At 48.2% G+C, this 12,417-nt stretch overlaps 1 protein-coding gene across 2 annotated transcripts in view; it reads left to right on the forward strand.

Annotated features, from left to right (window-relative positions):
* CAPN6 (calpain 6) overlaps positions 1-12,417 on the forward strand; it is an 89,522-nt gene that overhangs the window by 25,317 nt on the left and 51,788 nt on the right. For both annotated transcript variants that reach the window (XM_038748104.1, XM_038748103.1), the window contains exon 2: positions 2,190-2,358. In XM_038748104.1, coding sequence (XP_038604032.1) covers positions 2,194-2,358 — 165 coding nt within the window. In that variant the 5' untranslated portion in view covers positions 2,190-2,193. The remainder of the gene's footprint in view (positions 1-2,189; positions 2,359-12,417) is intronic.

A 12,417-nucleotide genomic window follows, 5' to 3' on the forward strand; every position in this document is an offset into this window, starting at 1 on the left:
AATAAGAATAATGTGTTTGAGGCTAGATAACTTTGCTCTGGTGGCAGGGGGCGAGGAGGGGGTTTTGGGTTGAGAGCCAAACCCAACAAAGTGACCCTCACAAGTCAGCTGGGTTGGAGTTTTGCAAGGGAATGGCTCATCCCTAAGGTAAACAGCACACAAACCTTGGGAAAAGGCCAGCGAACACGGTGTTTTGGAGTTAACCAACGCTTTCCTCCTTGTCGCACGCAGAATGAAAAATAGAAACCAAAGCTTCCAGACAGGAAGGCCAAAACGGCAGCGAGGTGTTCCGTTATTGAAGCGATTAATATGTTGTAAGTGGTGCCTTTAGCACTGTTATAAATCGAGGCACTTTTGACTGGAAATGCAAAATGTAGCCACCTTTCAGTGTTCCATAAACCCAGAGACTGTGGGATGGGAGAAAGAGGGGAGATTGGCAGGAAGGGGGGGGATAATTGAAGTCCAAAGAGAATCCAAAATACTCCGTTTTATAGTGTGTGTCTGCCTTTGGCCAGAGATCAGTCAGTCTTATTTACTGTGTGCAGGGCACTGCACTAAGCACGTGGGAAAGTACATCATCATATACCACAAAGCCCACAGTGAGTTTTGTGAACAAGGAGGGGAATTGACCAGTTTGGATTTCAGTTTGTCCTTCCTAGCAATGATCATTACAATCAATTCATCAATTAATGGTATTTTGCAGAGGGGTGGGGTAAGAGGGTTGGTGGGAGTTTGAGAGGAGGCAGGAGAATCTCCTCTTGAGATACTACTTGGAAAGAAGGGAGAGCCAGAGAAGGGACAGGAGGAAGGAGGGGATTGGAAAGAAGCTGGGAAGATTTTTGGAAGATCACGCTTGATGGTTTCAATTTTATCAGTAAAGTAGGTGACCAGGTCATTAGAGACAAGAGATGGTGGGCAGAGGGTTTGAGTCTGAAATAGCTGGCCCCGGGGGAATTTCCCCTCATATATCTAACAGATTACCTTTCTTCCCACCTTCAAAGCCGTATTAAAATCACATCTCCAAGACTAACCCCTCCCTTTCCCCTACTCTCCTCCTTTCTGCATCACCCTTGGATGTACCTTTTATTTACCTTATCTTCAGCCCCACAGGACTTAATAATAATAACAATAATGGCATTTATTAAGTGCTTACTATGGTCAAAGCACTTAATGTGCATATCCATAATTCAGTTTAATGTTTGTTTCACCCTCTAGACTGTAAGCTCCTGGTGGGCAGGGAATATGTCTATCAATTCTTGTATTGTCCTCTCCCCAGTGTTTAATACAGTGGTCTGCACACAGTAAGCACTCAGTAAATATCACTGATTTGAGTGCATACTGTGTGCAGAGCAAAAGGGAGAAGGAACTCCCAACCTACCTCATTAGCCCATAAATAATCAAAATTTGCTTTGTTGATGTTTCTAATGTGGAGTACATTTTTGAAAAAGGGATCAGAGCTGCCTCCCCACCCCTCCAGGTCTCTGGAAGCAATTCATTTGTTGGATTAGATCTGCCCCCTTGCTAAACCCTTTATTTGAGATCAATCCCTTGGTAGGAGGAGCCCTTTTGAATCAATCAATGGTATTTAATAATAATAATGGTATTTGTTACGGTATTTGTTTAGCGCTTCTGATGTGCCAAGCACTGTTCTAAGAACTGGGGGGAGGGGGGGGGGGATACAAGGTAATCAGGTTGTTCCACATGGGGCTCATGGTCTTAATCCCCATTTTACGGAGGAGGTTAAGTGACTTGCCCAAAGTCACACAGCTGACAAGTGGCGGAGCCATGATCTTTGATTCCTGAGCCCGTGCCCTTTCCACTGAACCATGCTGCTTCTCTTATTGTGCACTTACCGTTTGCAGAGCACTGTACTAAGCACTTAGGAGAGTACAGTGTAGCAGATTTGGCAGCCGTGTTCCCTGCCTACAAGGAGCTCAGAGTCTAGAAAGGAAGACAGAGATTAGACTGTAAGCTCATCGTGGGCAGGGAATGTGTTTATTATTACAGTATACTCTCCCAAGTGCTTAGTGCAGTACTTTGCAAACAACGCTAAATAAATATGATTGACTGAACAAATACTAATGAAAGTAAATAAATTGCAGATAAGAACATAATTGCTGTGGGGTTTACAGTCTGGACAGGAAGGAGCCACCTGAAATTAACACTGTTCTGCCCTGTTTTGCCCCCAGGATCATGGTTCCAGCCGCAAAGCCCTTCAAAGATCAAAAGTACCACGAGCTCAAGAAGCAATGTATCCAGAGCAGGCAACTCTTCGAAGATCCAGAATTTCCGGCCAAGGACGAATCCCTCTTCTTCAGCAGGCCGCTTCCCGGAAAGGTGCAGTGGAAACGTCCTAAGGTACGAGCGGGTTCAGTTTGGAGGCGGCAGTTGGTGATCGAATCTGTTGCTGAATTGTACTTTCTGAGCGCGTAGTACAGTGCTCTGCACACAGTAAGTGCTCCAGAAATATGATTGAATGAATGAATGATCCATCCTCTTCTTCTTTTCAGTTAGCTCTGGCACTGGCCTCTGGTGACCAGTGTGAATTAGCCTTTTTCACAGCTGAGGGATTCTACAAGCCCATGGAGAAGCAGCAGGGCCTAGTTGATAGAGCAGGGACCTGGGTTCTAGTCCTGGCTCCACCACTTGACTGCTGTGACCTTGAGCAAGTCACTTAATTCTCTGTGCCTCAGTTACCTCATCTCTAAAATAGGGATTAAGACTGTAAGCCCCACGTGGGACATAAACTGGTCCAATCTGGTACCTTGTTTCTGCCCCAGCCAGTGCTTAGAACAGTTCTCAGCACATGGTAAACACTTAACAAATACCTTTTTTTTTTAAAAAAAAAAGCCCATTTGCTAGTACATAATTTGGAGTAAATGATTGAACCCACTGGCTACCATTAGGAGTTGCAAAAGGTCCTTTGTAGCCGGGGGAAAAACACTGACGCAGTAAATTGCTCTCTAAGGCAACGTGCCTGGAATGAAATATTCACTCTGCTTGCTTGGAACTCCCTCCTCACTTCTCATTTTGACAGACTCCAGCACCCCCGCAATCAAAGCCCTCCCTAAAACCCCAAAGAGCCTTGCCTAACTTCCAACACCCCAAATCACATCCACCCATCAGCCATTTCTAGCACCGAGATATTAATTTTTTTATACCCTCCCTCAGCATTTTCTGTAGATTTGATGGATCGCCCCGTCGGTTGGTTCTGATTTCCCATTTGTCAGTATTTTTCGATCGCTCTCTCCCATTTGAATATGAGTCCCCCGTGGACGGGAACCATGTCTCATGTTTCTGTGGTACTTTCCCAAGCGCTCAGTACAGCACACTGCGCTCAGAAAATCACATCTCCAGTCTTCTGGGCTGTCTCTAGTTCAGGAGAATGGATTTGGAATCAGTGAGACAGAGAGAAGCAGCGTGGCCTAGGGATAGGCAGAGCACAGGCCCAGGAGTCAGACGGACCTGGGTTCTAGACTTGGCTCCACCACTTGTCTGCTGTGTGACCTTGGACAAGTCGCTTAACTTCTCTGTGACTCAGTTACTTCATCTGTAAAATAGGCATTACGACTGTGAGCCACATGTGGTGCATGGACACAGTCCAACCTTGAATCCACCCCAGCGCTCAGAACAGTGCTTGACAAATGCCATAAGAAAAAAGTCCCTTAAAGATTCATTCATTCCTTCAATCGTATTTATTGAGCGCTTACTGTGTGCAGAGCACTGTACTAAGCGCTTGGGAAGTACAAGTCGGCAACATATAGAGACGGTCCCTACCCAACAACGGGCTCACAGTCTAGAAGGGGGAGACAGACAACAAAACAAAACATGTAGGCGGTGTCAAAATCGTCAGAATAAATAGAATTTAAGCTATATGCACATCATTAACAAAATAAATAGAATAGTAAATGCCCTCTGCAATGTTGTATAGCCCCAGAAGAATGTGTGTGTGTGTGTGTGTGTGTGTGTGTGTGTGTGGAGAGAGAGAGAGGGAGATATGTGGGAGGGTGGAAAGTGGGGGTTAGAAGGGTGTTTTTGTTAATTTTGGAAAAATTATGCTCCCTGCCTCTATTTCCCCTAATGTAAAAGAAGATAAGCAGCAATACCCTTTTGTGAAGGTCAGTCCACTGATGCCTATAGTCACTGAACAGAGTGATGACAGAATAACAAGTAGAAAATACCCAGATTTAAATAATGAATTAAAAACGCCCAGAGAGAAGCATTGCCAGCATTTAAGGCCTGAAGAATGGGGAGGGGTGGAAGTTCCTGTACTCGAGAATGGTTTATAACTGGTCATTTTCTCTGCTGTTTGTCTGTGAAGTTGAAACGTCTATCTTAAAATTGGATTGGGTCTGCTTCCCCTTGCCTGGCCTAGACGTCTTAGAAGCAGTGTTGTGGAGCAAGGAGGGAGCCAGAAATAGGTTACCAGGCTGAGGTACAGAAATCACGTTTTATACCCGCTGCCCAGCCTGAATGAGTGATTGAGCCTGAAAAAACAAAAATCGTTCTGTACCGAAGGACGGGGCTTGTAGTGCACAGAGCATTTTGCGGGATGAGTCAGAAATGGACATAAAGTTCGAAACATACGTACTTGGTTGCATGCAAAATGTTGATCCTTGAAGCATAATGGGTTTTACTAGCTGTGACACATAAGGAATTTGAAGACTTTCCTCCCCTCCTTCTCTCTCTCTGTTCCTCTCTCTCTCTCTCTCTCTCTGTCTCTCTCATACACACATACACCTTGCACCCCTTCTGTTCTCTGTCTTTACCTTGTTAATTCAGTCAATCGTATTTATTGAGCGCTTACTGTGTGCAGAGCACTGTACTAAGTGTTTGGGAGAGTACAATATAACTACCTCTGGGAGTCCTTTCTTGTGCTGTGTGACCCTTTGGGGACCCTTTTGGGGTCACTTTAACTTTTCTCAGCTGTAGCTCTTCAGTGATGATTGGCAACAGCTGTAGGTCACATGTGCTCAGTCAATGCCCTTCCCTTCCTGTTGAAGCTTGCTCAGTTGGCAGGTGGACAGCCTCAGTGGGGGTAGTGGTAATAATAATAATAATAATGATGATGGCATTTGTTAAGCGCTTACTATATGCAAAGCACTGTTCTAAGCGCTGGGGGAGATACAAAGTGATCAGGTTGTCCCATGTGGGGCTCACAGTCTTAATCCCCGTTTTACAGATGAGGGAACTGAGGCTCAGAGAAGTTAAGTGACTTGCCCAAGGTCACACAGCAGACATGTGGCTTAGCCGGGATTCGAACCCATGACCTCTGGCTCCAAAGCCCGTGCTCTTTCCACTGAGCCACGCTGCTTCTCGATGGCCTTGGTCCCTGTACTGTCAGAGTGGTGAAAAAAACCCTTCAGGCTGGCCTAGCCGAGAGCCTGCGGACAGAGTTCGATATTTTGGGGCCAGAAAATCTTCTAAAAAGCTCCCCTCTTTTCAGAGTCAAGTTTATTATTATTATTATATGGCATTTGTGAAGCGCTTACTGTGTGCCAGGCACTGTACTAAGCGCTGGGGTAGACGCAAGGTAATCAGGTTGGACACAGACCATGGAATGGGAATTGTGTTTTTTGACTGAGACAAAGACTGAGCATGAGGAAAAAGTGAGAACAGTGTCATTCTGCGGATTTCAATGGGAGATGGGCTGTAAAGCTGAGATCCCCCTTCTAGACTGTGAGCCCGTTGTTGGGTAGGGACTGTCTCCATATGTTGCAGACTTGTACTTCCCAAGCGCTTAGTACAGTGCTGTGCACACAGTAAGCACTCAATAAATACGATTGAATGAATGAATGAATCCCACCAGGGCGTCTGTCTCATTTTGGGAATCACTTCCTCCCGAGCTCCCCTTCCTGACTTGGGGCAGGTGGACAACTTACATCCTTGGGTTTGCCACCCTCTTACTGTGGTGATGGACATTCATTCATTCTTTCAGTCCTATTTATTGAGCGCTTATTGTGTGCAAAGCTCTTGGGAGAGTACAGTATAACAATAAACAGACGTATCTCCATCCACAGTGAGATCACTGCCCATTGCCTCTAGCGCTCCTTGGGAAGAGGAAGAAAGTAGGAGCCATACTGAGTATTGTGCCCACCTTGCCCTCGTCCCAGTGTGGAGGGTGGGAATGTCAGAGCGGAGGGTCTGGGATGCCACGGCAGGAGGGAGAGCGGGTAGGCCGGCAGCACCGGGAAATAGGAAAAGGGGCTGGCCTACTTCTGTTGCATAACCCTGTTTGTCAGTTGCTTGCTCTTGGCTCCTATTTTCCTTTTTTTTATGGTATTTCTTTAGAGCTTCCTATGTGCTGTATTAAGCACTGGGGAAGATAATAATAATAATAATGGCATTTTTTATTAAGCGCTTACTATGTGCAGAGCACTGTTCTAAGCACTGGGGAATTTACAAGGTGATCAGGTTGTCCATGTAGGGCTCACAATCTTAATCCCCATTTTACAGATGAGGTAACAGAGGCACAGAGAAGTGAAGTGACTTGCCCGAAGTCACACAGCTGATGCAAGCTAATCAGGTTGGACACTGTCCAGATAGAGCATGCACTTGGAAGTCAGAAGGTCATAGTTTCAAATCCCCGGGTGTCTGCTGTATGACCTTGGGAAGTCACTTCACTTCTCTGGGCCTCAGTTACCTCATCTGGAAAATGGGATTGAGACTGTGAGCCCCATATGGCACTGGGACTGTGTAAAACTCAATTTGCTTGTATCCACCCCAGTACTTAGTACAGTGCCTGGCACAGAAGCAGCGTGGCTCAGCGGAAAGAGCCCGGGCTTGGGAGTCAGAGGTCATGGGTTCAAATCCCGGCTCCGCCACTTGTTAGCTGTGTGACTTTGGGCAAGTCACCTAACTTCTCGGAGGCTCAGTTACCTCATCTGTAAAATGGGGATGAGGACTGTGAGCCCCCCGTGGGACCCCCTGATTTCCTTGTAACCTCCCCAGTGCTTAGAACAGTGCTTTGCACATAGTAAGTGCTTAATAAATGCCATTGTTATTATTATTGTAAGCACTTAACAAATGCCATTATTATTATTATTATTATTAAGCTCACAGTCTTAATCCACACTTTACAGATAAGGTGACTGAGACCCAGATGGGGCTGGGAGGGGGGAAGAACAAAGGGAGCACGTCAAGGTGACACAGAAGGGAGTGGGAGATGAGGAAAAGTGGGGCTTAGTCTGGGAAGGCCTCTTGGAGGAGATGTGCCTTCAGTAAGGCTTTGAAGCGGCAGAGAGTGGTTGTCAGATTAGAGGAGGGAGGGCATTCCAGGCCAGAGGAAGGATGTGGGCTAGGGGTCGGTGGCAAGACGGGCGAGATCGAGGCACGATGAGAAGGTTTGACACATCCGTCCCAGCCTCATCCTGAGATGGCTCACCCCGCTTCTCGCTGAAATGAAATGTTCCTGGGAGCTGAGGTTGGAGCCCACGGCCCTCAGCCGCCTCTGGGCAGGCAAGTCCTGGGCTTTGCCGACCCCTGACTCTGCGCCAGGACTGGGTGGTGTCCGTGACGCTGGAGTTTTGGCCGGGCCAAGGACAGTGGGAGGGAAATATCGACTTTGGGAATCCTGCCTAGAGTAACAATTTCATGGCCTGATAGTTTGCAAAGTCTCCCGTCTGACCCTGCCTTCCCTCCCTGAGGGCCTCCCCCTGCCCCATCCCGGTCCCTGGCTGGATTGCACGAGTGCTTGTTGGAACAGGTGAACAGACAAGAATGTGACAAGTGCCAGGCAAGGAGGCGTTAGAAAGAGAGACTCTGCTTAGCTGTAGGTGGTCCAGAGATCCTGGTCATATGCGGAGAGACCGCCTGCACGCCTGTCGCCAAGGCAACTGCATCTGGAGGTGGCAGAGGGTGACAGCGAAGGGCCTAAAATGGATATTTACGTAATTTATTTATATTAATATGTATCCCCCTCTAGGCTGTAAGCTCGTGTGGGCAGGATATGTGTGTTATGTTGTTACATTGTACTCTCCAAGCACTTAGTGCAGTGCTCAGTAAATGCAATTGACTGACATTTGCTGGCTAATGAGGAGCCCGAGGATGGTCTCCTTGGTGGCTGAGGGTCTCCACGTTGTGGGAAGGCAGGAGAGGTTTTGGCCTTGCAGGATGGGGATTTGAGGGGACAAAAACAGCTGCTTTTCCAGACATGCGCCTCGCTAGAGAGCTCCGGGCAACTGGGCCTGGGAGAAGGGAGAGTGGGGCCTGGAGGGGATCAGAACCCAGTTGTCAACCAACCTAAATCCTACACCCCCTTCTTCCTCCCTTCCCCACCCCTGCCACTGAGTTTGGGGAGGGGAAGATCAGCAGGCCACCCCTCAGGCAGAGAACAGCTGTAAAAGCCATTTTCTACTGCTCACCAGCCTTGTCTCCTTTCTTCCAATTTCAGGCTTAGCTAAAGAGATTTTTCAGGCTCGCTGCCTGCATAAATTCCCTCTGGTTCCAAACATGACCAGTACATAGATGGGCCCCAGGATAATAGACTGCAGGGCCACTGGGGCTATTGATGAGGGACACGGCGTTTCCTCCAAATTGTCACTTTGTTCCATTTTTCCTGTGACTCTGACCCAAGGGACCTCTGCTCGGTCAGTCAACAAATCGGTCAGGTCTGGTCACCTACTGTCCATTGTGTCAACATATCAACCGACATCGAAATCTCCGAACCTAACATTTGGTGTCACGATCAACCAATCAGTGGTATTTATTGAGCATTTCCTGCATGCAGAGCACTGTACTACTTAGGAGAGTCTAATATAACAGAGTTGGCAGACACATTCCCCGCCCACGACGAGCTTACAGTCTAAAGAACGAGTTTATGGTCTAACTTGACCTTTATGCTGATATGGGGTATCAGTGGGTTGGCTCTATTCTTTTTCTATTTGGGGGTATCTTGTGTCTACTCTACTACAGTGCTTGGCACATAGTAAGTGCTTAAGAAATTCCACAATTATTTTTAATATTAGGCAGTGATGGACCTTTGTAGAGATTGATGTTGAGACAATTTCTTTCTTTGCCCCCTTCTCCTATTCATCTCTCGAAGCTTCCCGAGAGCGGGGCCTGAGTCTTTTCTTTTTCTGTGTCCCTAAGTGCCTAGTATGGTGCTCTGTGCTCAGAAAAGGTTAGAGGGAAGTGGGGATCAAGGAGGGCCTTGTGCTGGCTCGGTTAGACCTTTTCCTTGCTGAGCCTCTTGTGTGAAAGGAGGCAGGATGGAAAGAAGGTAGGCTTGGAGAGCGATGATTCCAGCCCCCGGTCCCTTGGACAAGTCATCAAACATCAGTGGGCCTCAGTTTCCTCATCTATAGAATTGGGAGAGTACATTGTTCCTCGTCTTATCTCACAGAGGTGTGTGAGGCCAAAGTAGGGTTGCTGATCATTGAGTGATATTTATTGAGCGTATACAGTGAGGGGAGCCCCATACCAAGCACTTGTAGAAGCAGCATGGCCTAGTGGATAGAGTCCGGGCCTGGCAGTCTTGGCTCTGCCACTTGTCTGCTGTGTGACCTTGGGCAAGTCACATAACTTCTCTCTGGCTCAGTTACCTCATCTGTAAAATGGGGATGGAAAATATAAAAGGCACCTAGTGCAGTGCACTGCACACAGTAAGTGCTCAATAAATACCATTGATTGATTGGCCTGTATCGTGAGAAGCAGCGTGGCTCAGTGGAAAGAACTTGGGCTTAGGGGGTCAGAGGTCATGGGTTCTAATCCCGGCTCTGCCGTTTGTCAGCTGTGTGACCTTGGGTAAGTCACTTAACTTCTCTGGGCCTCAGTTACCTCATCTGTAAATGGGGATGAAGACTGTGAGCCCCCTGTGGGACAACCTGATCACCTTGTAATGTCCCCAGTGCTTAGAACAGTGCTTGGCACCTAGTAGGCGCTTAACAAACCCCAACATTATTATTATTACTAACTCTATTGTCCTGTTGCGAGTGCTTACTACAATGCTAAGCTCAGAATAAGCGCTCAGTAAACAGCGTTTCCTAGTGTAAGACCATGGGCCTGGGAATCAGAAGACCTGGGTTCTAATCCTGACCACCATTTACATCCTTTGTGACCTTGGGCAAGTCACCTAACCTCTCCAGGCCTCAGGTTCCTCATTTGCAAAATGAGGATTCAATACCTCTTCTCCCTCCTGCTTAGACTATGAACCCCTTGTGGGACCTGATTATCTTGTATCTACCACAGTACTCAGTATAGTGCTTTGCACAAAGAAAGCGCTTAAATGCTATTATTATTATTATTACTACTAATACTATTAATAAATACTATAGGTTGATTGAATGTGTGGTGGTATGACTCCAAATCTAGCCCCCACCTCTCTCCTTGTCTGCCATGTCACCCTTCCTTCTGCCTATAAGCGCTTAACAAATACTATTATTATTATTATTATTATCTGTGCACCTCAAGTTCAGTGCGGTTTAACCCCGGTTCTGAACAACCACAATCCAGCAAACCCAGGGCTATCTTCTGCAACATTTGCTGGATCAGCCCAGGATTTGGAAGCCCCATTCCATTGGTCATGGTGACCCATCATTGCAGGGAGTTCAGTGCAATTCACTTCTCTCCCCCATGCCCCTCTTCAATCAATCAGTGATATTTATTGGGTGCTTACTGTGTGCAGAGTACTGTACTAAGCTCTTGGAAGAGGACAGTGCAACAGAGTTGATTGATACTTCCCTGCCCATAATGAGCTTATGGTCTAGATGGGGAGACAAACATTACTACAGATAAATTATGGATCCGGACATAAGTGCTGAGCACCATTCAGCTTGAGCTCCACTCGGCCCAGGATCCTTCCAGCCTCCCAGCTCCTACCCCTGCCCCTCCCAGCCTCCCTCCTTTATTTTTGAGAAGCCAGTGATATGATACAGGATGTGCCCAAGCCTCGCCTGGCACTCCACAGAGAGGGTGAAGACTGGGCTGGGGAAAGGAAGGAGAGAAGTGGGATGCATTGGGATGGCGGAGCCTGGTCTGCTGAATTGGGGTTCTTGGAGGGGAGAAGGGGAGGGTGGTCCAAAGTAGAGTCTGAGGAGCCCAGGCCCAGGGGGGTGGAGATGGGAGACGGACGGAGAGTAGCAACAGTTAGGTAGCCTAGTCATCCCAGGCTTCGGGAGGAAACCCATCCTCCCACCACTGGCAGGGAAACCAACTGTGGGGTGAGAGGAGCTGGGAAGACTGAGGTGGAGGGGGATGAAATTGGGGAGCAGGGGGTCCCAAATGTCCAGGGAGTAATAGAGGGGAAGGGATGGGGGCAGAGGTCCAGATTCAGACATGTCAGGAATGGGAAAAGAACAAATGACACTGAAGCCCTTGTGTCCCACAATGCAGTGGTGAACGATACGCCCACATTTTCAAAGAAGGCAATGACTGCTAATCCTGGGGTACACCTGGGTGTCCAAAACTGGCTTCCTAATCTTCCCACCCAAATGCTTCTCCTCCACCTAACTTTTCCATCACGGTTGACAACGCCACCATCCTCCCCATCTGTGGCCCACAACCTCGGCATTATCCTTGACTGCTCCCTCTCTTTCAACCCCCAAGCACTACCAGTTGTTCTTCCATGGTATTTTCAGACTCTGCCCCTTCCTCGCCAACCAGATGCCCTCCCACCCCCCAGTTCTTTGCTGGTCCAAATCCTTGACGTATCCGTGCTTCACTTCCATCTAGCCTCCTGACTGGTGTCTCTGTTGTCACTGTCGCTGCTCTCTCAGTCATTCATTCAGTTGGCCGGATCGTTTTTCTAAAATGGCACCCACCACACTTCCCCGCTCTCGTCTAATCATAGTACAGAAAAACTGGATTTAGCATAGCATCGATGGTGTTCCCCATGCACCTGGCTCCTCTTTTGCTTCCCCCAACCATGAAGCCGGCGAAGACTAAACAATTTGGAGCATGTTTCCCCTTCTTCCCCACCTCCTTCTCCCCCGGCCCTCTCCGGCCCCCAGAGATGAACATTCTGAGAAATCCATCTGTGGGGCCTGGGCCTGGATTTTAGGGAGGAGATGCGTCCCAGTGCGAGGGAAGGACGGCCAAGCGGTTCCCCTGATCTGGGGTTGCAACCGCGATTAGTCACGGGGTGGAGGTGGGCGGCGGGCCCTCCGCAGCTGGTCTGGGAGACTGGACTCTGTGTTCTAGGCTGGACTCCCAGCTCCGACAACCCCCTGCTTTGCCCACCATGATCCGTCAGCTTCCCTTGAGTGCGTCTGGGCCTTTCTGGAAGCCCCTTACAGGCAGGGATCGTTTCTGCTTTCCCTGTCGTTCTCTCCCAAGCACTTAGTACAGTGCTCGGTCCTCAGTAAGCGCTCACCATGCTGTTCCGCTGATAGATTGAGGCTTGATGCTTAAAGGCCTGGGGAAGAATGTGGAAATCGGCAAGATTCTTTACCAGCTCGTCCGAGTAAGCCATCCCAAGTC

This window comes from Tachyglossus aculeatus, chromosome 6 (genome assembly GCF_015852505.1).
Source record: "Tachyglossus aculeatus isolate mTacAcu1 chromosome 6, mTacAcu1.pri, whole genome shotgun sequence".
Lineage (NCBI taxonomy): Eukaryota > Metazoa > Chordata > Mammalia > Monotremata > Tachyglossidae > Tachyglossus > Tachyglossus aculeatus.